General features: G+C 38.5%; 1 protein-coding gene across 13 annotated transcripts in view; it reads right to left on the bottom strand.

Annotated features, from left to right (window-relative positions):
• Positions 1–24,459, bottom strand: part of COMMD1 (copper metabolism domain containing 1) — a 112,961-nt gene that overhangs the window by 26,726 nt on the left and 61,776 nt on the right. Inside the window, exon 3 of one of the 13 annotated variants that reach the window (XM_036263423.1) lies at positions 3,402–3,494. The exons of the other annotated variants lie outside the window; for them this stretch is intronic. Within the exon in view, the coding sequence (XP_036119316.1) occupies positions 3,417–3,494 (78 nt within the window). The 3' untranslated portion in view covers positions 3,402–3,416. Of the gene's footprint in view, positions 1–3,401; positions 3,495–24,459 lie in introns of those variants that run through there. 13 annotated transcript variants of the gene reach the window in all.

Genomic DNA, 24,459 nt, shown 5'->3' with positions numbered 1-24,459 from the left:
ACACATTCTGTCCCCTGACACTTTATGAGTTCTACTAAACACTTAACTACCAGTTCTGTTTTCTTCAAAACAGGTACTTGGCTCTTAATAGTGACAAATAAACAGTCATGTGAAAGACTCCTGGGGCCTGACATTGCCCACAAGAAACAAAAAAGTTCTCATACTGGGGAACAGCACCAATTGCTGCAGGCTATGACAAGTCTCAAAGAGTAAATCAATTTCTGAATGTTTTGAGTGTTAGATCTTGAGAGCTTTTGCTCTTTCAATCGTCTTTTTCTCCCTTGCAAGGATCAGCACACAATTTGCCTTCTTACCCTTTCATAACAGAGATTTTTATTCAACAAGACCACCCAATGGATTCTATTAGGAATCAAAAAGACCAGGTTCAACCATGAACAAACTGGCAGTCTCAGGACTGGGCAGTAAGCCTTTATTAACCTTTCAACATCTAGATTTTTGTGCTTTCTGTTCTTGGAAACAGAAGATCTGCTGATGCATTGGTTCAAAGGTGTCTGTGTAATTCCCTCACTTACATTGTCACAAAACTCTTAGCATGCAGGAGAGTCCTTATTGAAGTCCAGAATCTCAGACTCTATAATCTAATAAACCAATGCTTCACGACCTTTCCCACTTCATGGTACAGGCAAACCTTGACAGGTGGCACCTCTGAACTAAAGGGACTTGAAAGTATTGATGGCTACAAAGAATTAATGTAAAAGCAGCATTGAGAGATAAGTATAGAAAGATAAACTTATTTGCCACCTGATTCAGAGACTTTTATCACTCAAACATAACTGTTTCAACTCTAAGCAGTTCTGAGTCAATGTCCACATTCCTTTACAGGGATGACCACCCTTGTCAGATCTAAAAGACAAAGTGGATGCCAGAAAAGTAACTAATATTTTATTTGGGGCAATGTGTTCTCAATGTGAGGATCATAAAACACTAAGTCAGTGAATTAGGCATCAAATACTGATTGAATGTCTTATACCAGACAGGTATAGTTCCAGACACAGGGATTCAGCTGTAAACCTGAGGAGCTTACATTCTAATGAAAAGAAGAAAAAGAAAAAAGACAATAAATGAAAGCACTTTATTTTAGGCAATTTCAGTAGATTAATATTTTTTATCTATACTAGACATGTAGATCAAAACTTTTGACATCATCAGAAAACTGTCAGCCACCTCCCAGGTAGTTTATTCAAGGAGGTAAAGAAGACTGAATAAATTATAGATAGAGGCTGACCCAGTTCTAAAATTCAATTCTTACATTATTGTCTCCTTGCTATGGACTTAGCGTCATTGCCTCTGTCCTTTGGGAACACATACAAAAGCAGGATGAGATCATTCATAGGAAGATAATGAAGACCTAGACAGTATAAAATTACAGAGCACAAGACCAGAAATCCGAAGATCTAGGATCTACTTCCAATTCTTTCATTTAATATTCACGTGAACTTGGGTAATTCACTTAAACACGTACAGCCTAACTTTCTTCATCTGTCCTATCCCACTTTGTAGGTTTTTAAAAGGAAAACCTTAAATGAAGCCAATATAATAAAATAACTTGAAAATAATTAAAACTTGGACAAATACCAACCATTATTGCCTAATCAAAATGTTTGTAGGGAGAGCCCTGGCCAGTTTGGCTCAGTGGTTAGAGCGTCGGCCTGCGGTCCGCAGAGACCCGGGTTCGGTTCCCGCTAAGGGCACGTACTTCGGTTGCAGTTTGTCCCCGGCCCTGGTTGGTCGTGCGGGTGGCAGCCACTCGATGTGTCCCTTCACGTCGATGTTTCTCTCTCTCTCTCCCTTCCTCTCTCTCCCTCCCACTCTATCTGTACAAAAAATGGAAAAATGTCCTCAGGTGAGGATAAAAAAAAAAAAAAAAAAAAATGTTTGTAGGGAGAGACAGAAATAACTATATTTAAGACCAAAATGAATCCCTGCTCTTGTATATTAGCTGCTCTGAAACTTTGCTTCCATTCTATTGTCCCAAAGGGCTCGACCCTTTGGAGAAAATGGATCCTAAAAAGTGATGTAAAGATTCAAATAGACCTTCTCGGTGATTACTCCCCACTCTGAGCAACATCAGAGAACTCCTTTCTGAAACGTATTTCATTTCTTGGTATCCTACTCCATGACTAAATGTCCTTTATGAGTTATTCTCACTGATTATTATCAATTAGGAGGTAGGAAGTATCAAGTCCCTTCTCTTAGCTGTTAAGACATAGATTACCAAGGACCACGATGTGATAATCTCTCTCTTTTCTCCTTCAAAGACTATCCTCTCATTTTTGTTTGGTATCTCTATAACCATCATCTTGAATTTAGTTGTCCATGGAGCGGGGGGCCAAGCAGAGAGCCAGCGCAGGCTGGGGCAGTATGGTGAGAAAGTGAGGAGTGGTGGGACTGAATGGTGAGTACAAGAATCATCCAAAGGAATAATCATTTCTCGGCTCTAGCTTATTGTTTGTAGAAAAGGGGGCTCCATGTTGATAGATCTTTGTTATTTCAAAAGATTCCAGAAACCACATTTTTTTGTATGACACTTCTGAGATTTGATTTGATTTTTAAAATGCCCATAGCCACCTGGGGCAACTATAAATTCACAGTGCAGATTTCTTCTGAAAAAGCAAGTAATTTATTTAAAAAGTGTTTATTGATGCTGATATATAATTTATCATTATTCTGATTTGAGGAAGTAAATTAAGGGGGACTTGCAAGCCAGGCACAGGAGCGAGGCCATTACAGGCTAGGCAAACATGTGCAAGGACACTGAGGTAGAAATATGCCTGGCATGTTATGGGAAAGGGGAAGATTAAATAGACCAGATTGGCTGACCAAACAGAATTCTTTTAGAAAAGGAATGGAACACAGGGAAAAAGTGTAGATGACACTGAATTCTAGAGTAAAGAGTTAAGATTTTTAAAAGATAGTCTATAGACAATGGAGAACCATTATGATGAGTAGGGAGATCATTGTATTTCATATCCTGCCAAGAGGAATAAGTTGCTGTTCTTCCCTTTTCCCTTCCCACAAAATAAGAGGATAAGGCTGAATGTGGACCGATGAAACTTGAAGTTTCAAAAAAATTCCCAAATGAATGCCAGTTTAACCAACCACACTATAAGTCAACTTTGTTGGCATTGGTGGTCAAGGCTTTCAAGGCAAAAAATTAAATGATCTCCAAAGGGCTATTTCTTTCTGATCAATAAAAACATTTAGAATTTAAAACTCAGAAAAGGTTACTGGACAGTTTGGCACACTGTCAGGTTCATCATCAGACAGAGCTCTCTTCAGACTGCCTGTCAGCTAGCAAGAAGCTGGATGGTGGAAGGCTGGCCTCATAAAAGTCTTCCTCCAGGGGCACAAGCCCCAGTACATACCACCGTCCACATTCACCAGGTAGAGACAAGTCACAGAACTATTTCTGTTTTATTCTGTAACAAATCATGCGGGGGTTTCCAGTCCAGTTGATACTTCCAGTAAAATTCCTGGAAACAAATAGCCAAGAGAACAGAGCTAGTGACTTTCATCATAACCAGTGATAGTAAAATACCAAATTAAATGGACTTGGTTCTTTTAGAAAAAATATCCCAGAAGCAGAGTTGGAAAAGGTCATGCACACATTTTTAAGGAACTTAAACTTTATTATGAAGACAATGAGGGAATCATTAAAGTTTTTGGCCAGATAAATTATATGATCAGAGCAGATTTTAAGAAACACTAACCTGGTGGTAATATTCAGAATTGCTTGAAGAAGGGAGAAAGACTCAAAGTAGGGAGACCAATTTAAGCAAAAGCACAGTTAGGGATGAGTACAGTAGGTCTGTAGGAATGTGAGGCCAGTCTGGACCTCCCAGGGCCCAGGATACTGTCAGGAACTATTGTTACTCTTTGAGGCATGTTATCTTTCTCTTACATATGCACAAACTATCTCACGCATGCGCACATCCCACACACACAGTGCCTCTACTTCTGTCTATTGGTTCTAGTCTCTTCTTTCCAGAAAAATTCTGCAATAAACAGATGACCAATAATTATTAGCCTAACACAAGCTCCATGTGACCTCTTAGCTATAATGCTCATCACCATTTGGCAGCTCCTCTACATTAAAAAGTTGGAAGTCCTAAGAGGAGTCTATTTTATCCCAAAATTATTATCTCTGCCTTAGCTGTGACTGTTGCACCAAACCATGTCACAAATACCTGTTTAGCCTATTGATGGGCTACCCTTGTTCAGGGTTCCCTCTGATCGAATTAACTGGGACCACTGGGGAAAATAACTTCTCTTAGGTCGATTGGCAGCACAGGGCAGACAATGACAGGCTGTTGAAAAAATTTTATTTTTCATTTACAGTTGACATACAATATTATATTAGTTTCAGGAGTATAACATAGTGACTAGACATTCATATACCTTATGAAATGATCACTCTGATAAATCTAATACTTATCTGAAGCCATACATAGTTATTGCATTATTGACTATATTCCCTATGCTGTACTTTACAAACCTGTAACTATTTTTAGAATTGGGTATTCACACTTTTTAATCTCTTTCACCTTTTTCACCCATCCCTACCACCCGCCTTCCCATCTGGCAATTATCAACTAGTTCTCTGTATCTATGACTTTCTTCACGTTTTGTTTGTTCATTTATTTTGTCTTTTAGATTTCACATATAAGTGAAATCATATGGTATTTGTCTTTCTCTGACTTATTTCATCTAGCATAATACCCTTCTAGGTCTATCAATGTTGTTACAAATGGTAAGATTTCATTTTTAATGGCTGAGTAAATTGTACATTATATATATATATGTACAATTTGGTATATATGATACATTGTCTATATATGTACCATATCCTCTTTATCCATTTGTCTATTGATGGACATTTAAGTTGCTTCCATATCTTGGCTATTCTAAATAATGCTGCTATGAATATATGTATGTATATATCTTCTCAAGGATTTCTTCAGATAAATACTCAGAAGGGAACTGCTGGGTCATATGCTAGTTCTATTTTTAATTTTTTAAGGAATCTGCACACTGTTTTCCATAGTGGATGCACTAATTTACAATCCCACCAACAATGCATGAGGGTTCCATCCTCCACATTCTCGCCATCATTTGCTTTGTGTAGATTTATTGATAGCCATTCTGAAAGGTGAAAAGTGATATCTCATTGTGGTTTTAATTTGCATTTCTCTGATGATTAGTGATGTTGAGCATCTCTTCATATGTCTATAGATCATCTGTATGTCCTCTTGCTATAGCTCAGGAAGAGCAAAAAATAAGCTACCCTAGGCAGAGCACAGAGAACTTTTAAAGTCAAGTAGATATGAAGGTCATTTAAGATAAGTAAACATGTAAGATTAAGTGGTACCCAACGGACACAAATTGTTCATTCGACTAAAATGGTGTACATGTGCACATATGCACACCTTAATTCAAGCAAACTACCACATATACACAGACTTAGTTTCACACAAGTAAAAACATGATTATTCATTTTCTAAAGTTTTTCATTGGTCTTTTAAATATAATCCCCTAATGCTGAAAATTTATTAAAATTTAAAATATTTGCCCGGCTGGTGTGGCTCAGTTGTTGAGTGTTGACCCATGAACCAAGAGGTCACCGGTTTGATTCCCGGTCAGGGCACATGCCTAGGTTGTGGGCCAAATCCCCAGTGGGGGTGTAGGAGGCAGCCAGTTAATGTTCTCTCTCATCGATGTTTCTATTTCTCTCTCTAAAATCAATAAAGAAAAAAAATTTTTTAATTTAAAATATTTGATGTTCATATGATTTTTCTAAGTATATATTATTTAGCATGAATAATACATTTACTTCAAAAATTATATTTAATAAATTCTATTTAGATTTAATAATTATAGATCACTGTATAATCTAAAACACAAAATACAAACCCCTAAACAAAATTAGTGTAGGCAAGGAAGGTGAAAGACACACAAGAATCTAAATAGAAATTTAACTCAAAGCAAGTAATTTAGCCAAGCTAACAATCATATACATAGGTTTTCTGTGTTTTCTTAGCATTTTGTACAATTCTTAATCTACTACTGTATTGTATATATTTGCCTTCTTTACATGACTATTTCCTAAATCTAGAAGACAGACTATGTTTGTTTACAGTTGTACCTCTAACACCTAAAATTGTACCTGCCACATAGCAGGTATGTCTAAATGATGAATGAATGGCTGATAGGAAGGATAAAAGAATGGAACTAATGAAGAGATGTTTTGAATCCTGTAAGCCTGGATTAATGTCCCACAACAATTTCACAAAAAAGAATTCAAGTAGAATATATAGAACTTTAAATTTTTAATTATTTAAGAATGGTTTACTATGGACAAAAGATTCCATTTCTAGCCTCGCTGGTGTGGCTCAGTGGATTGAGCAATGTCTCATGCACCAAGAGGTCACCAGTTGGATTCCCAGTAGGACACATGCCTGGGTTTCGGGCTCAAACCACTAGGGGGCTGCAGGAGGCAGCTGATGGATGTTTCTCTCTCTCCCTCTCCCTTTCTCTCTCTCTAAAAAAAAAAAAAATCAATAAAAATATATATTAAAATATTCCATTGCTCTCTACATTGTTGACACGTACATAGACAGAAACTTTTTCCTGAGCTGTTACCATCTATAAAACAAAATTATTCTTTCTAGTCATTAGTTAGGGGTAATATGAAGATGAATTAATTCTTAAAACTTCTCAGTTGATCTGCTCAATGAATTATAGAATTCAACTAAAAGTTGGAAGCAAAGACTACTACACACAAAGTTATTAGGGCAGGACTGTGTTCTATATACAATCTCTACCCACAACAAGCTCATGGAAGTACAGAAGAGATATATATACACAATAATTGACAATTCAAAATAAAATATCAAAAATGAACTGAAGAGGTTTAGTTCTGGTACTGTGAATATATATACAAGGGAAATATTAAGTCTGATGGGAGGAATTAAAGAGATTCATGAAGGAAATTGTAACTGTTCTGGGATTTTTACAGCAAGAAATAGAGGAAGGGATATTTCAGAGGAGAGGGAACAACAAAGGTACAAAAGTAGTGCAGAGATATAAAGTTTAAAAGTCTAATCTAATGGAAGGAGAGTTAGGATGAAATACAGTTAAGGTGAGATTTCATAAGGCATTAGGACTTTAGATAATGGATGCCATTCGAGAGGAGGTCAGTGGTCAGGTATGTATTTCAGGAGGCAGTGAGAAAGACTAGAAAGGCAAAGTTTAGAGCCCAGGAGAAGAGGACCTGATTTAGGGCAGTGGCCACGAGAATGAATGAATGGGCACATAAAATACTGTAGACATATAGGAGTAAGTAAACAAATGGATTAGAGGTGAGGGAGAGAAAAGTAATGAAGATTACTGATATTTCCAGCCTGGGTTATAAGATGCCCTTAACTGAAACAGGAAATGAGAGGAAGAAATATGCTTGAAGTAAGAAAAGCACACATTCATGTACAGATGTGTGTCTCTCCAAAAGTTAACAAGATTAATAATCTGCACCCTGAATTAGTTTTCAATGTTAGATACACTATCTACTCCTGGAGGACCTTTAATAATAAAATGTTGTTCACACTAAGGACATTTAGTTGATAAATAATAAAGATAGTGTCTACTGTTCTCTGTAAACTTTTAAATATTTGATAAGAGGACCATTATCATTAACTATTTATTAAACACCCATCAGAAATGTTTAGTTCAGCATAAAATGCACTACCAGGAACACACTAAAATTATTATTTCAAGTTTTTATCTTTTGACTAGAAAAAAATTCACACTATAATAATAGTTATAGTTCTAAAAAAAGCAATTGTGGACTTACAGTGGTCTAAAAAGATTAAAAACCAGTTTTTAAAATTCATCTCTACTTTTGCTTTTAACTTATATGAAGCAGCTCTCTAACCTTTTAAAGACCACAAACTACATTTATAAGTTAGGATAATAGTATTTGCCTGTCCACTTCAATGAATCATTTGAGAATTATGAGATAATATTTTTGTAGCTCTCTGAACTGTACAGACAAAAGGTCTTAATTATCAATGATAAATGGAACCATTCTGATGTCATTTTTCCAACCTCAGATTTACCTAAAGTTTATGCTTGGAAGAGACTACAAAATAAAAATTTTAAAAACTTTAGATATAAATCTTGGCTTGTCTAATCTAGATGCAGGCCAGTTACAACAACTATAGAGCCTATGTAGACCACTTAAAAGAATACTACTAATGCCCGGCCAGTGTGGCTCAGTGGTTGAGCATCGACCCATGCACCAAGAGGTCACCAGTTCCATTCCCAGTCAGGACACATGCCCAGGTTGTGGGCCAATCCCCAGTGAGGGGTATGAAGGAGGCAGCCAGTCAATGTTCTCTCTCATTGATGTTTCTCCCTCTTACTCTCCCTTCTTCTTTCTCTAAAATCAATAAAAAAAAATATATTAAAAGAATACTAAGATAAGACATGTGTAAAAAATAATGGTTGCCATCTAAAGATAGAAATTCATTTAGAAAACAAATAATGGTAGCATATTTTTACCTAACACAAAGATCAAATGAGCCTTTTTGAGATATAAAACTGAACATTTAATTTAATTTTTTTAATAGATCATGTATTTAATTAGGTTCTTTGTAAGAATTTGGAATACCAGTTTATGGGGATAAATCCCATTTGTAAGAGTAAACACAGAACAGAGGTAGCCCTGAAGCTGAGGAACAGCACTGATTTTTGGCAGAATTTTCAAGCCCACAGCTTTCTGATTAACTTTGTGCTGCACTGTAATCTTAATTTCTCTCTCTGTGTCAGAAATCTCACCCTCCTGGTGTCCGGGCTTATCCATGTGCAGCTCCACTTATTATTAGTTTTTGTGTGTGTATGTTCTTTTTTCCTTTATTGATTTTAGAGAGAGATAGAAACATCAATGAGAGAGAACACTGACTGGCTGCCATTGACAATCTACAAGATTTAATAAATGAATTTGGCAAAGTAGCAGGATACAAAATTAACATTCAGAAATCAATGGCATTCTTAAACACCAATAATGAACACTCAGAAAAAGAAAAAAAATCCCATTTCCCATTGCAACAACAAAAAATACCTAGGAATCATTTTAACTAAAAAGGTGAAAGACCTTTTCTCAGAAAACTACAGGACATTGAAAAACAAAATAGAGGAAGAATTAAAAAGTGGAAACATATACCATGTTCATGGAGTGGAAAAATCAATATCATTAAAATGTCCATACTTGCCCTGGCTGGTTTTGCTCAGTGGTTAGAGTGTCAGTCTGCAGGCCAGAGAGTCCCAGGTTTGGTTCCCACTGAGGGCATGTACTTTGGTTGCAGTTTGTCCCCACCCCAGTTGGGGTCATGTGGGTGGCAACCAGTCAATGTGTCTCTCTCATGTCAATGTTTCTCTCTCTCTCTTTCCCCCTCTCTCCCTCCCACTCTATCTGAAAATAAATGCAAGAAAAAATGTCCATACTACCCAAAGCAATCTACAGATTCAACACAATCCAAATTAAAGTACCAACATCATATTTCACAGATCCAGAACAAATACTCCAAAAATTCATATGGAACCATGAAAGACCCCTAATAGCCACAGCAATCTTGAAAAAGAAGAACAAAGTGGGAGGGATCACAATACCAGATATCAAATTATACTATAAAGCTGTCATAATCAAAACAGCCTGGTACTGACACAATAACAGACATATAGATCAATGGAACAGATCAGAGAACACAGATATCAACCCAAGACAGTATGCAAAATTGATATTCAACAAAGGAGCAAGAGCATACAATGGAGAAAAGATAGTCTCTTCAATAAATGGTGTTGGGAAAATTGAACAGCTATGTGCAAAAAAATGAAACTAGACTACCAACTTACACCATACACAAGAATAAACTCAAAATGGATAAAAGACTTAAATGTAACCCATGAAACCATAAAACTCATAGAAGAAAATGTGGGCAGAAAAATCTCAGACATCACCCAGGGCAAGAGAAACAAAGGAAAAAATTAATACGTGGGACTACATCAAACTAAAAAACTTCTGCATAGCAAAAGAAACCATCATCAAAATGAAAAAGGAACCCACTCTCTTAGAGAACATATTTGCCAATGATACATCGGATAAGGGGCTAATATCCAAAATATATAGGATACTCATAAAAGTCAACAAAAGGAACACTAACAATCCAAATAAAAAATGGACAGAGAACCTGAATAGACACTTCTCCAAACAGGAAATACAAATGGTCAGGAGACATATGAAAAAATGCTCAACATCTCTAATCACCAGAAAAATGCAAATTAAAACGACTATGATATATCACCTCATACTTGCCAGAATGGCTACCATCAACAAATCATCAAACAACAAGTGGGGCAAGGGTGTAGAAAAAAGTAGACTCTAGTACACTGCTAGCGGGAATGCAGACTGGGCAGCCACTATGGAAAACAATATGGTGTTTCCTCAAAAAATTAAAAATGGAACTGCCATTTGACCCAGTGATCCCACTTCTAGGAATATATCCTAAGAAACCTGAAACACCAATCAGAAAGAATATATGCACCCCTATGTTCATTATTTACCATAGCACTATTTACAATAGCTAAGATCTAGAAACAACCCAAGTGCCCTTCAGTAGATGAGTGAATAAAAAAGCTGTGGTACATGTACACAATGGAATACTATGCAGCTGTAAGAAAGAAAGATCTCTTACCCTTTGAGGTGACATGGAGGGACCTGGAGAGTATTATGCTAAGCAAAATAAGCCAGTCAGAGAAAGAAAAGTACCAGATGATCTCATTTATTTATGGAATATAATGAACAAAATGAGCTGTCAACCAAAAGAGATTCAGAGTCATGGAAGTAGGGAACAAACTAACAAACCTCAGAGGAATGGGGGTGGGAGGGGTGGGAAGAGATCAACCAAAGAACTTATATGCATATGCACAACCAATGGACACAGACATTAGGTTGGGGAAAGCAGGTGGCGGGTGGGAGCAGGAAGGAGGTGGTCAATGGGGAAAATAGGGGGACATCTCTAATACTTTCAACAACAAAAAAGAAGCAAAGTGGAAACATCTTGAGTGCACAATAAATAGAATATTTATTAACTGGGATGTGGAATATTATGCAGTTCTTCAAAAAATAATAATTTATGCCTATATCTACTGACCTGGAGAGTTGCCCATAATCTATTTAGTGGTAAAACAAGTTGTCAGAGTATATGTATCATATAGTCCAATTTTAGTAAAAACATCCAACCACTCCTTAAAACCTTGTAAGTATAATTATGTTTATATTTGCAAAGAAGACGAGGTAAAAAAAATATGACCATTGGTAAAACTGGGGGATATCTTATTAAAGATTTACATATTTTTTTCCACTAGTTTTATGAGCAAGTATTCTTTTGTAATTCTTAAAAAGGAGCTTAATAAATAAAAGCTATTTGAGCCCTGGATGGTTTGGCTCAGCAGTTAGAGCATTGATCTGTGGACCAAAGGGTAATGGGTTCAATTCCAGGTCAAGGGCACATACCTAGGTTCCAGGTTTGATTCCTAGCCCCTGTTGGGGTTGTGCAGGAGTCAACCAATCAATGTGTCTCTCTCACATCTTTGTTTCTCTCCTTCCCTCCCTCTCTTCCACTCTATCTAAAAATCAATAGAAAAATGTCCTCGGGTGAAGATTAACAAAAATAAATAAATAAATAAATAAATAAATAAATAAATAAATAAATAAATAAATACAATTTACTTGAGAAGGGTGTTCTTGATCCCATTTAGTGATGGTTTAAGGAGAGTTGGGCTCATAACCTGTTCCTCTGCTCAAAGTCAGTTATATACAACTTCTACTGATACTGCTATCAGGGCAGTGTATCCAACTTCTTTCCTGATCACAATGCAATCCAAATGTACATCTTAGGCACCAATTAACATATACCAGTGAACAGGTTATTCACTTAATCAAAGCACACTTATTTACAACCAACTGTAGTAGGCATTAGGGACAGAATTGAGAGCACAGCTCTTGCCCCAGCCGGTTTGGCTCAGCGATTAGAGCATCAGCCTGCAGACCAGAGTCCCAGGTTCGATTCTGACCAAGGGCACGTACCTCAATTACAGCTAGTCCCCAGCCCCAGTTGGGGTCATGCAGGTGGCAACCAATCGATGTGTCCCTCATACATTGATGTTTCTTTCTCTCTCTCCCTCCCACTCTGTCTGAAGATAAATGTAAAACTATCCTTGAGAGAAGATTTTAAAAAAAGAGACAGAGAGAAAGAGCAAAGCTCTCTATTCATCTTCATCCTGGCATTCTTTTTTAAAAAAATATGTTTTTATTTATTTTTAGAGAGATAAAAAGGGATAGGGAAAAAGATAGAAACATTGATGAGAGGAAAAACATCAATTGGCTGCCTCTTGCACACCCCCCACTGGAGACAGAGCCTGAACCCCGGCATAAGCCCTGACCAGGAATCAAACCGGAGACGTCTTGGTCCATGGGTCAATGTTCAACCACTAAGCCACACCAGCTGGGCCATCCTGGCATTCTTTGAGGACAGTCTTCAGAAACATATTCTTTATATGATAGGCAGATACTAGAGCAAATAATACAAAAATGCCGGCCATTTCTGCAAGAACAAATCTTGCAGGTGCAAAACCATTTCTGTTTTCCAGAAGTAGAACTGCTTGGGGTGCCTACTTCAGACTTTTTGGAAAGATTATATTCAGACAGGTATTATTTTTCGGTACTTCACATTTTACCTCTCCCTACACTCCCTACTTACTTAAATGCTGCATAAAAGCCTTATGTATCAATTCTCAGTGATTTCTGGTTCATTAAGGTTTTTGTTTTTTTTTCTGTTAATATCTGACAAAGGCATAGCAAACAGAATTTTGCTTTGGAAATATTTCTTTTAAAATGAGGGCTCCAGGAATGCAGTTTGAAGGGAAAATGGTTTGTTTCTGAGCAACTACCATGTCCACACACTGTGCTAGCTAGCCACTAGAAACATTAAAGTAATAACACTAGGTCTTGTTTAAATTCTCTGAGCCTGTTTTCTTCTCTAAAATGCAGATAAGAGTAGTTCCTTAGCAATAAGATAAGATATGTAAAGACTTGGGCACACAGAAATCACTGAATATACATATATTATCCATCTTCTCTCTCAAATTTGCTGCTCACCCTTTATTCTCCATTCCTCCAAAGAGCATCACTATCCTTCCAGTCACCAACCTTTAATCCTCATGGTCCCCTTAAATGTCTTCATTTTCCAACTAGTTGTCAAATATTTCAATTCTGCCCAAATAAATCCAATTGAAATTAACAAACATTTGTGGAACACCCACTACTTTTATAGGCATCAGGCTAATGTGTATGTGGATATAAAGAAGAGTAACCTGCCTTTAAGAAGGGGGGGGGGGGCTAGGAGCCCTGGCCGGTTTGGCTCAGTGGTTAGAGCGTCGGCCTGCAGTCCAGAGAGACCCGGGTTCAGTTCTCACTAAGGGCGCATAGCTTGGTTGCAGTTTGTCCCCAGCCCTGGTTGGTCGTGCGGGTGGCAGCCGCTTAATGTGTCTCTTTCACATCGATGTTTCTCTCTCTCTCTCTCTTCCTCTCTCTCCCTCCCACTCTATCTGAACAAAAAATGGAAAAATATCCTCGGGTGAGGATACAAAAAAAAAAAAAGAAGAGTGCAAAAAAAAGAAGGGGCTAGGAGCCCTGGCCGGTTTGGCTCAGCGGTTAGAGCGTCAGCCTGCGGTCCAGAGAGACCCGGGTTCGGTTCCCGCTAAGGGCATGTACCTTGGCTGCAGTTTGTCCCCGGCCCTGGTTGGGTCGTGTTGGTGGCAGCCACTCGATGTGTCCCTTTCACATCGATGTTTCTCTCTCTTCCTCTCTCTCCTTCCCGCTCTATCTGAGTGAAAAATGGAAAAATGTCCTCAGGTGAGGATTAAAAAAAAGAAGGGGCTAGGAGCCTGGCTGGTGTGGCCAGGGGATTGACTATTGTCCCATGCACCAAGAGGTCACCGGTTCCATTCTGAGTTCCATTAATTCAGAGATTACTTTAAGATCAAGTTGTAGGATGGAGATAGGGAGACGGGAGGTAAGGACTGTGAAAAACTGTAGAGATTTCTAAATTGCCTTTTAAAGGGGATGGCCACTATTCTACTTCAGCCAAAAACTGCTCTATAGAAACACAGGCCCAGTGATGTTTTGATTTTAAGACAAGCTAGAAATTTTACGTTAACATAAATGCTCCAGTTTTTTTAAACACTGGCATGTAATTAAAAATGTTTTTAATATGTTTTTATTGATTTTAGAGAAGAAGGGAGAGGGAGAGATAGAAGCATCAACGAGAGAGAAACATAAATATTGATTGGCTGCCTCCTGCACACCCCATAGTGGGGATCAAGTCCAAAACCCATGCATGTGTACTGACTGGGAATCGAACAGGCAAACGTCTGGTACATAGGCTGATTCTCAACCACTGTCCACACAGGCTAGGGTAAAAAGATTTTTTAATGTGCACCAAATAGAACATCTGCCAGCTAAAAATCTATGTAATCATTGCCCTGGCTGGTTTAGATCAGTGGTTAGAGTGTCAGCCCATGGACTGAATCATGGCTTTGATTCCCAGTCAAGGGCACATACCTGGGTTGCAGGTTCAATTCCCAGTCTGGGTCGGCAACCAATCAGTGTCTCTCTCACATCGGTGTTTCTCTCTCTCTTTCTCTCCACCTCCCTCCCTTCCACTCTATCTGAAATCAATGGAAAAATATCCTCGGGTGAGGATTAACAACAACAAAAAACTGTATCATCATTTTGCAATCCAGGCCTTAATAACTCAGAGGGAAGGAAGAAACAGTAAATATAGTTCCCTTACTAGAAGCTTCAAAGACTCAGTGAGAGTGGAAGGCAATGCTTTTTTACTTAGTTTTCCCTGGGCTGAGAAAATGATAATAGAGAAGACAATTTGACACTGCTTCTCAGAGACAATGCAACCCAATAAAACTTGCAACACAGCCCTGGCCAGTTTTGCTCAACGGTTAGAGCATCAGACCAGAGAGTCCCAGGTTCAGTTCCTACAGAGGGCACGTACCTCGGTTGCAGTTTGTCCCCACCCCTGGTTGGGGTCGTGTGGGTGGCAACCAGGCGATGCCCACCCCCCCCCACCCCACTCTAGTTGAAGATAAATGCAAAAATGTCCTCAAGTAAGGATAAAAAAATAAAATTAAATAAAATAAAACTCGGGACACAGAGACTCAGTGGAGCTTCCTGACTGAGGAACACATCAATGTGCTGGAGGGTGATACATTCCTATTCAGAGGGGAGAAGGCATGGAAGCTCTGTGCTTGGAACCCTCCTAGACTTCAACCTATGTGTCTCTTCATTTTTTTTTTTTTTTAATTGATTTTTTAGAGAGAGAGGACAGGGGAGAGAGATAGAAACATCGACGTGAGGGCGAAACATCAATCGACTGCTTCCTTCCTGCACATTCCCTGTTGGGGACTGAGCCTGCAACACCGGCATGCATGCATCCTGACTGGGAATCAAACCAGGACCTCTCAGTCCATGGGATGACACTCAATTCACTGAGCCACACACAGGCTGAACATGTCTCTTCATTTGACTGGTCCTGATTTATATCCTTTATAATTGAACTGTAATCATTAGTACAGTGCTCTCCTGAGTTCTATGAATTGTTGAAGCTAATTATCAAAACCTGATATGGGGGTGGGAACCCCTATATTTGTATCCAGTTGATCAGAAATGTGAGTGTTCTGAGACCCCCAAACATGCAACCAGAGTCTAAAGTGAGGGTAGTCAGTTGGGGACTGTGCCTTTAACCATGAGATCTGCACTAACTCTTGGAGGTTAGCATCAGCACTGAAGATTGCAGTATTGCAAGAGCACATCCTTTAAGTATAAGATTTAACACAATTTCTTTTAACAATTTTATTTTTTATCTTAATTTTTGTTATCCTCATCCAAGGATATTTTTCCACTGATTTTTGAAAGTGGAAAGGAGGGGGTAGGGATGGAAAGAAAAAGAGGGAGAGAAATATCCATGTGAGAGAGACACATTGATTGGTTGCCTCTCACACAACCCCCAACCAAAGCCAGGGATCCAACCTGCAACTCAGGTATGTGCCCTTGACTGGGAATCAAACTTGTGACCCTTAGGTCTGCAGGCCAATGCTCTAACCGCTATGCCAAACTAGCCAAGGCAGATTTAACACGATTAACACATTTGGTAGACCTAAATTACTGGTGCCAGAGAGAATCCTAATCTCAGGAGTAATCAGGAGCAACCATTGGGCTAAACTCAACAGCTTGTATTTCAGCCACAAGTGATAATGTTAGCAAAGCGGGTGACAATGAGAAGACAAAGTCAAACCGGAAGTTATCCCTTTCTTAAAGCAAAACAGAAAACTAACATTTATTCTCCCTTGAAAACTTCTTGTCACAAGTCTGCCAGAAATATAACCAGTAAAGGTTTGTTCTTCAGGCACCAGCAACAGGTATTATTATTAATTTCCATTCATTTTGAAATCTTTGCCCTTCCCTCCATTCCCACCCACCACTTCCCCTTCTATGGCAGGCCTGAGTTTCTACTCCCACCACTCCCTGAGCTCTAGTTATTTCCTCAAGTCAAATAAACTGTCTGGCCTTAATCAATAAGGGTTCCCCTCTCATTATCACTTACTATCAGATTGTTAAATTATTCTGGCTGTCTCAATGAAAACTGTCACATCTCCCTTATCTGCCTCTGTTGTTGTTCTACAGAGTACTAAGACACATAGGGCTAAAATCACATTAAAACTTGATTCAATACATGGAAAAGTAAAAAAAAAAGTCATTAATATAAAATATCTGTCCTTTGTCAGACCCAAGGGTAGCTCCAGCAGGTGGTGAGTAGGTGCTGGCTGCTGTGACACCATGCAGAGCCCCTCGGGTGCCCTGACACCCCCTCCCCCACTCCTGGGTGGCCACCTGGGCACACAGTGGGCAGATCCCGGGCTCTCCACGCTTCCAGCTCTGGGGCTCTTGTGATGGCAGCGGAAGAGGAGGCCACGGTGAGAGGTAAAGTGTTGATAGAAAACAGCTAGTGCGTTGCTTCCATGGTTTCCGACCATGAGCCCATGGACAAAACCCACACCTATTGATCTTTCAGCCCACATGTGACAGAGTTTCTAAGAAAGTGAAAAGGAAGCAATTTAGATCCATACCAAATGAAAGATGTTGAACAAGTAAAGATAAAGTCCTTCAGAGAAGCTCACGGACACACCGAAAAGCAGAGCAGAGATAAAATGAATAACCTGTCTGCCATGATCCCTCGGTGCGAGCCCATGGTTCGAAAAATAGACAAACTTAGTTTTAAAGATAGCCATTCAGCACTTGAAATCTTGAAAAGGTATGACAAATTCTTATACAGGAGATATTTATCAACCTTCATTTATTCAAGATAATGAGCTCAGACACTTAATCCTTAAGATTGCAGAAGGCTTTCTATTTGTAGTTGAATGTGAAAGAGCAAAAACATTCTTCATTTCTAAGGCAGTCTCCAAAATACTTAATTATGATCAGGTATCCAAAACAGGATATTTTTCTCACTATGTTCAGCTTTTTTGTTTCCTTTTGTTTTTTGGTGACTAAAATTTTTAAAATTTCTTTTTTTTAGGAACATCAATTTACTTATATGTTTGGTTTTTGTTTTTTTTTCCCCTCATCCGAGGACATTCTTCCATTTTTTGCACAGATAGAGTGGGAGGGAGAGAGAGGAAGAGAGAGAGGGAAACATCGACGTGAAAGGGACACATCGAGTGGCCGCCACCCGCACGACCAACCAGGGCCGGGGACAAACTGCAACCGAGGCACATGCCCTTAGCGGGAACCGAACCCGGGTCTCTCCGGACCGCAGGCGGATGCTCTAACCGCTGAGCCAAACCGGCCAGGGCTATGTTTGTTTTTTTTAAACAGATTTCAAAGATCTCTTTCTGAACCTTTTCTTCCATTGGGCTGTGGGATTAGTTTCTGCGAAGTTAGAACTCCAAGAGATATGAAAAGATATGTGAAAAGAGTATGGATTTTTATTACTGACAAGAGTGTTCACTTCCTGACCTTTAGTAACTTATTTCATTTTCCTGAATCTCGGCTTCCTCCTGTGTAAAATGTGGAAATGATTATGTCTATCTCTCAGGATGTAAAGGCTAAATAAATTCATATTTGAGAGTGTCTTAAAAATAAAATATCTGCCCTTTGTTATACATTGCCATGTTTACCTACATTACAAATATTACAGTGCTAGACAAAAATGATTTAATAAGGTTGGACTGATTGGTTTTGACAGTGGTACTCCCATTTTTCAAAATGTCTTTAGTATCTTTTCAAAGTTAATCAACTTTTATTGTATTTCTTAATGAATTTAGTCATGTATTTAAGAATATATGCAATATATAGTAGGGTTTAAAGAATAATAACAACACTTGGTGTTCAATAACCCACCTGAAGAATTAAGACAAAATCAGTATCTTTGAAACTCCTGCATCCTCCTTCCCAATTGCATTCTCTGATCTTCCCCTTAGAGGAAACCATTATCTTTGAAGTAACTTCTGAGAGTTACTTTTTAAGGGTTAATTTCTTAGAGGGGATATTGGTTGCTGTGAAGGTGGCTGTTCATCATATCATCATCATTACTACTACCACCTTTTAAAAAAATGTTTTTATTAATTTTTTAGAGAGAAAGGAATGGAGAGAGAAAGATAGACACATCAATGGAGAAACATCAATCCATCTGCTGCCTCCTGCACTCCCCCTACTGGGGAATGAGCCTATAACCCAGATACGTGCCCTGACTGGGAATTGAACTGGGACCTCTCAGTCCATGGAGCGATACTCAATCCACACTGGCGGGATCTGAGAGTTGCTTTTAATTCCAAATATTTCTTTGCTCCCATTTCTTGAAAAGACTACTCTTTCTCCATTGAATCACCTTTGCACCTTTGCTGAAATCAACTGACCGGATACATGTAAGTCTACGTCTGGACTCTGTATTCTATTACATTGACCTATGTGTTTGTCCTTTCTCGGTTAACTGGGACCATAAACCAAATGACTTTGATTTGGTGGCTACACTGTGATCAGTATATTTCTTTATTAGTTGGGAATTGAGACAGTAATCAGCATCCTATATAGAACATGGGACTAAGAATCAATGGAAATTAATTCCAGTACAAGTGTTACCATCAGTGAACTGAAGTTACACCCCTCTATGTATCTTGGGGATAAAGATACCTGCCATGTGGGATTACTGAAGGTCAAGTGAGAAAACAGAAAAATGTCTTGAATGGGTTACACAAATAAAATATTTTTTTCTAATTTTTCATATAGGAATCTAATTTTAAGTACTCATGAACATCTATTTCCATCCTTTACTCCACATATGAATATTAAAACTTGAGCCTAGGACTTTAGCAATAACAAACAGCCCATCATATTTGTATAAATTTGGTCGTGATTTGCATCCCTGATCAGCCAGAGGACTGAAGCAGCTGTAGTCAAAATTTCCCCTAATTGTCCCTTGAAATGTATGCATTTCCATAATCACTGTCATGCAGATGTTTTGCCCTCTTCTCCTCTTTCAACTGTAGTATAAGTACAGAAATGCTATAAAAGATCATAATAAGAGTTAAAGCACACTAATAAAGAAAAGAAAAAAGATGAGGTAAGAAGTTTCTTTTCTGTTGGTCATTTCAGGAAAAATTGTGAAATTAGAAATAAATAATTAAAGAATCTAGTTCTCCCCTCTCCAACTTGGTTGATTGATTGATTGATTTTAGAGTGAGAGGAAGGGAGAGAGAGATAGAAACATCGATGAGAGAGAACATTGATTGGCCACCTCATGCATGCCCCCACTGGGAATTTGGCCCACAACCTGGGCATGTGCCCTGACCAGGAATCAAACTGGTGACCTCTTGGTACGTGGGTCGATGCTCAACTACTGAGCCACACAGGCCGGCAATTCAAACTTTATTTAAAAAAAAAAAAAAAATGGGTCCGGTTGGTGTGGCTCAGTGTTGAGTGTCGACCCATGCAACAAGAGGTCGCCGATTCGATTCTCGATCAGGACACATGCTCAGGTTGTGGGCCTGATCCCCAGTGGGGGGGGGGGGCATGCAGGAGGCAGCCAATCGATGTTCTCTCTCATTGATGTTTCTCTCTCTCTCCCCCCCCCCCCTTTCTTCTGTCTCTAAAATCAATAAAGGAAAAAAAAAAGGGGCACCCTGGCTGGTTTGGCTCAGTGGTTACAGTATCAACCCACCCCACCCACCTAAGGGTCACATGTTTGATTCCTGGTCAAGAGCACGTACCTGGGTTGCAGGTTCAATCCCCACCCCAGTTGGAGCACATGCAGTGGGCAACCAATCAATGTGTTTCTCTCACATACAGGTTTCTCTCTCTCTCTCTCTCTCTCTCTCTCTCTCTCCCTCCCTCCCTCCCTCCCTCTCTTCCACTCTCTCTAAAAAAATCAATGGAAAAACTATCCTCAGGTGAGGATTGACAAAACAAACAACAACAAAAATGGGGACAAGAACCATTAACTTAATTGGAAGTAAGTCCGAGTAATGCCAGTGTTATTGCTGCTATTATCAGCCAAATTGACTGGGAAATAGCACTTATTAATTCAGATACACTTCTAGAGTGGTAAATGGAAAGACCCACACTGCACCAACCCACTGGGTTTGTCACATACTCCTTCCATGGTGACTGGCTACTTCCCATTCTTATTTCTCTCTTTTAGTCTCATTTTCTTTCATAGCTTATCTATTCTAATTTAATAATCAAACTGCAGCCCAGCCAGTGTAGCTCAGTGGATTGAGCGACGTCCCATGGACTAAAAAATCCCATTTCAATTACTGGTCATGGCTCATGCCCAGGTTTTGGGCTCGATCGCCAGTGGGGGGCGTGCAGGAGGCAGCCAATAGATGTAGCTCTCTCACATTGAGGTTTCTATCTCTTTTTTTTTTTTTTTTTTTTTTAATCCTCACCCGAGGACATTTTTCCATATTTTGTTCAGGTAGAGTGGGAGGGAGAGAGAGGAACAGAGGGAGAGAGAGAAACATCGATGTGAAAGGAACACATCGAGTGGCTGCCACCCGCACAACCGACCAGGGCCGGCGACAAACTGCAACCGAGGTCGTGCCCTTAGCGGGAACCGAACCCGGGTCTCTCAGGACCGCAGGCCGACGCTCTAACCGCTGAGCCAAACTGGCCAGGGCGAGGTTTCTATCTCTATCTCTCTCTCTCTCCATTCCTCTCTCTCTCTAAAAAAAATAATAATAATAATCAAACTGCATAACAGAATTCAGATCATCACAAAGAGTTTTCCAGTTATATCGTTCCTCCTCTTCTGAATTACAGAGAAACATCTAGGTTAATTTTTGCCTTGAGCTATAATCTATCAAAAGTTTTACTCAGAGGACTTTTATTAAACACAAATTAACAAGTATAATAAGCATCATGTCATCGTCTAAATGATATTATTCTTGAAAGAGCATTTGAAATGAAAATAACAATTAAATTCCAGGTTCCCTTTAGAGTAAGTGCATACAAAATATCACTACCATAATTTTCTGGGTCATGGTGGTCTAGAGTTGTAATTAGTTTTGATTCATATATTTTGAATCTCTGCATCCTGAGAGCATTTCAAGCTTCATCTTCCACTTACCAAATAACAATAACATATATTTTTACAGTGACCAATACTGATGTAATAAGGCTGATTGTGTTCCTTTGAATTATATATTTGTATCCATCCAGTACAGAATAACTTTAATAATACTGTATGAGTTAGAGTAACTAGAAACTTGAGTTTCTGAGAACATGGTGGACAATCTTCCTTAAAAAGACATAAAATCTCCCTTAAAAGACATTTAGATATGTTAGATAAGTTTAAAACATAGGTAAGTTCACAAAAAAGCAAGGGGGTCAAAAACAAAGGGAGCTGAAAATCCATGAATTTTAATGATCACACAATACAGAAGACAAAGCCTTAGGTCCATACAAGACAAGGAGGGAACTGAGATTGCTGGATAAAGCTGCAAACTTCACAGCTCTTTCTCCTTGGCAAAGTGTGAACAAGCTAAAAATCGACTTTCCGTAAGACAAGGAAACGAAGATCATGTGAGAGCTAATTAAAATTTATAAAGCACAGGAAGAAAAAAGCCACTGTGATGATTAATTTTATGTGTCAACTTGACTGGGCTAAGGGAAGCCCAAATAGATGGTAAAATATTATTTTGGGGGACGTCTATGAGGGTGTTGTTGGAAAAATTAGCATTTGAATCAGTTCACTAAGTAAAGAAGTTGTACTTTGGGCATCATCCAATCCACTGAGAGGCCAAACAGTAAGAAAATAATACTAGAAGATATAAGCAAAGCCATTTGTTTTTCAAGTTCTTGAAGGAAGTAAAAAGCTAAATTAATCATAAATGGAATTATAGAGACACACCTACTTAATCCAAGAGTTAGAACGATAATTCAGGTCTCTTGACACCCGACTCACACTCAGGTTTTTCTTATAAGTCATGTTGCCTTCTTATTTTCAATTTTTAATAGTGGATATAGAACATCAATAAGACTATATCCCTAGTGTCTAGAACGGCCAAGGAGTGCAACCCTAAGTCATTGCTTGAAACCTATTTCTCCATGTTCTTTTCCAAAAATAGCTTTAGGTGGCTTTTATTTTTCTTCAAACCAAATGAAAATGTTCTACTTCCACTAATGGCAGAGTAGCTTGTATTTAACCTATCATCCCACAGATGAGAATTATAATATTTTTCTTTATTGATATTTTAGAAAGAGAGGAAGGGAGAGGGAGAGGGAGAAAGATAGAAACATCAATGAGAGATAAACATCAATCGGATGCCTCCTGCATGCCCCACCCCACCCCAATGGGGATGGGGCCCACAACCTGAGCTTGTGCCCTGACCAGGAATCAAACCAGCGACCTCTTGGTGCATGAGTCGATGCTCAACCACTGAGCCACACCAGCCAGGCCAAATGAGAATTATAAAAAATGGACAAAATAAAATGAACAAAACTATTGTACAGCAATGAAAACCAATAACAGACAGAAACTGCTGTGAAGTCAACATCTAGGAATGTCACTAAGACAGTTTGGTTCCCCTCCACCCTCTTTTAAAATTTTAAAAAGCTTTTCTCAGAGAGCAGGCTCCAGTGATTACGGGGTTGGCAGCTAAATCCAAAATCTGCAGTCTTTCTTGCTTGAGAAACCAAGAGGACAGAATCTGACCTACATTGAGAAATTGAGGGAAAATCCTTAAAAAAAAAAAAAAGACACAGAAAAGAAACCCCATATTATGCATATAAACTCTAATGAAATTTCTGACTGACAAGTAAACTCTGCACACATGGGACAGATTCTAAGCAGCCTAGATGAATCTAAAAGATCTGAACAAAAACTACAGCTGTTACCCAGGGGAGAGAGTTTGGTATTGGATTTAAACCAGTTAACTGCCTGAAAACACAAACAAAAAAAATCAACATTCCTCAGAGGATCATAACAGAATATATAGTATCTACACTGCATTATTCATAATGTCCATTATGCAATAAAATTATTAGACATATGAAGAAACAGGAAAATGTGACACATACTCAAAAGAAAGGACAACTTGAAATGACTCAATTTTTGGAATTAACAGATATAGCTATAATGATACCTATGCTTAAAGATATAAAGAAAAAAATGCATGAAACAAATACACAGATAGGCTATCTTAGCAGAGAAATAGAAACTATACAATAACCACATGAAATTCTAAAACTAAAAAACATAGTATCTGAAGAAAAAGTTCAATAAATGGGCAAAACAGCAGATTGGAGATGATAGAAAAATCAGTAACCTCAAAGACAGTTTGATAGAAATATTACAGTTTAAAGAACAGAGATAAAAACAACTGACAAAAGGGGGAGAGGTGAGACAGAACCTGAGGAAAAGGTGGTACAATATTAAAATACCTAACATATGTGTAACTGGACTTCCATAAGAAAAAAGGGTGGGGAGGATTGAGGCAGAAAAAGTACTTGAAAATAATGGCTAAAAGTTTCCCAAATTTGGGAGAAGACATAAATGCACAAATTCAAAAAAGAACAATAAATTCCAAAGAGAATATATACAAAGAAATCCACACCCATGCCCATCATATTCAAACTGCTGAAAGGCAAATGCAAAGAGAAAATCTTGAAAGCAGCCAATGAAAACTGGCACATTACAGTAGAATGCACATGACAACTGACATTACATTGGAAACAATGGAGACCTGAAAACAGTAGAACAATACACAGGGGTGGGTAAAAGTAAGTTTACAGTTGTGAGCACATGAAACAAA

This window comes from Molossus molossus, unplaced genomic scaffold (genome assembly GCF_014108415.1).
Source record: "Molossus molossus isolate mMolMol1 unplaced genomic scaffold, mMolMol1.p scaffold_m16_p_15, whole genome shotgun sequence".
NCBI classification, from domain to species: Eukaryota; Metazoa; Chordata; class Mammalia; order Chiroptera; family Molossidae; genus Molossus; species Molossus molossus.
The sequence above is the reverse complement of the archived record's forward strand: the minus strand, read 5'-3'. Positions and strand labels throughout refer to the sequence as shown.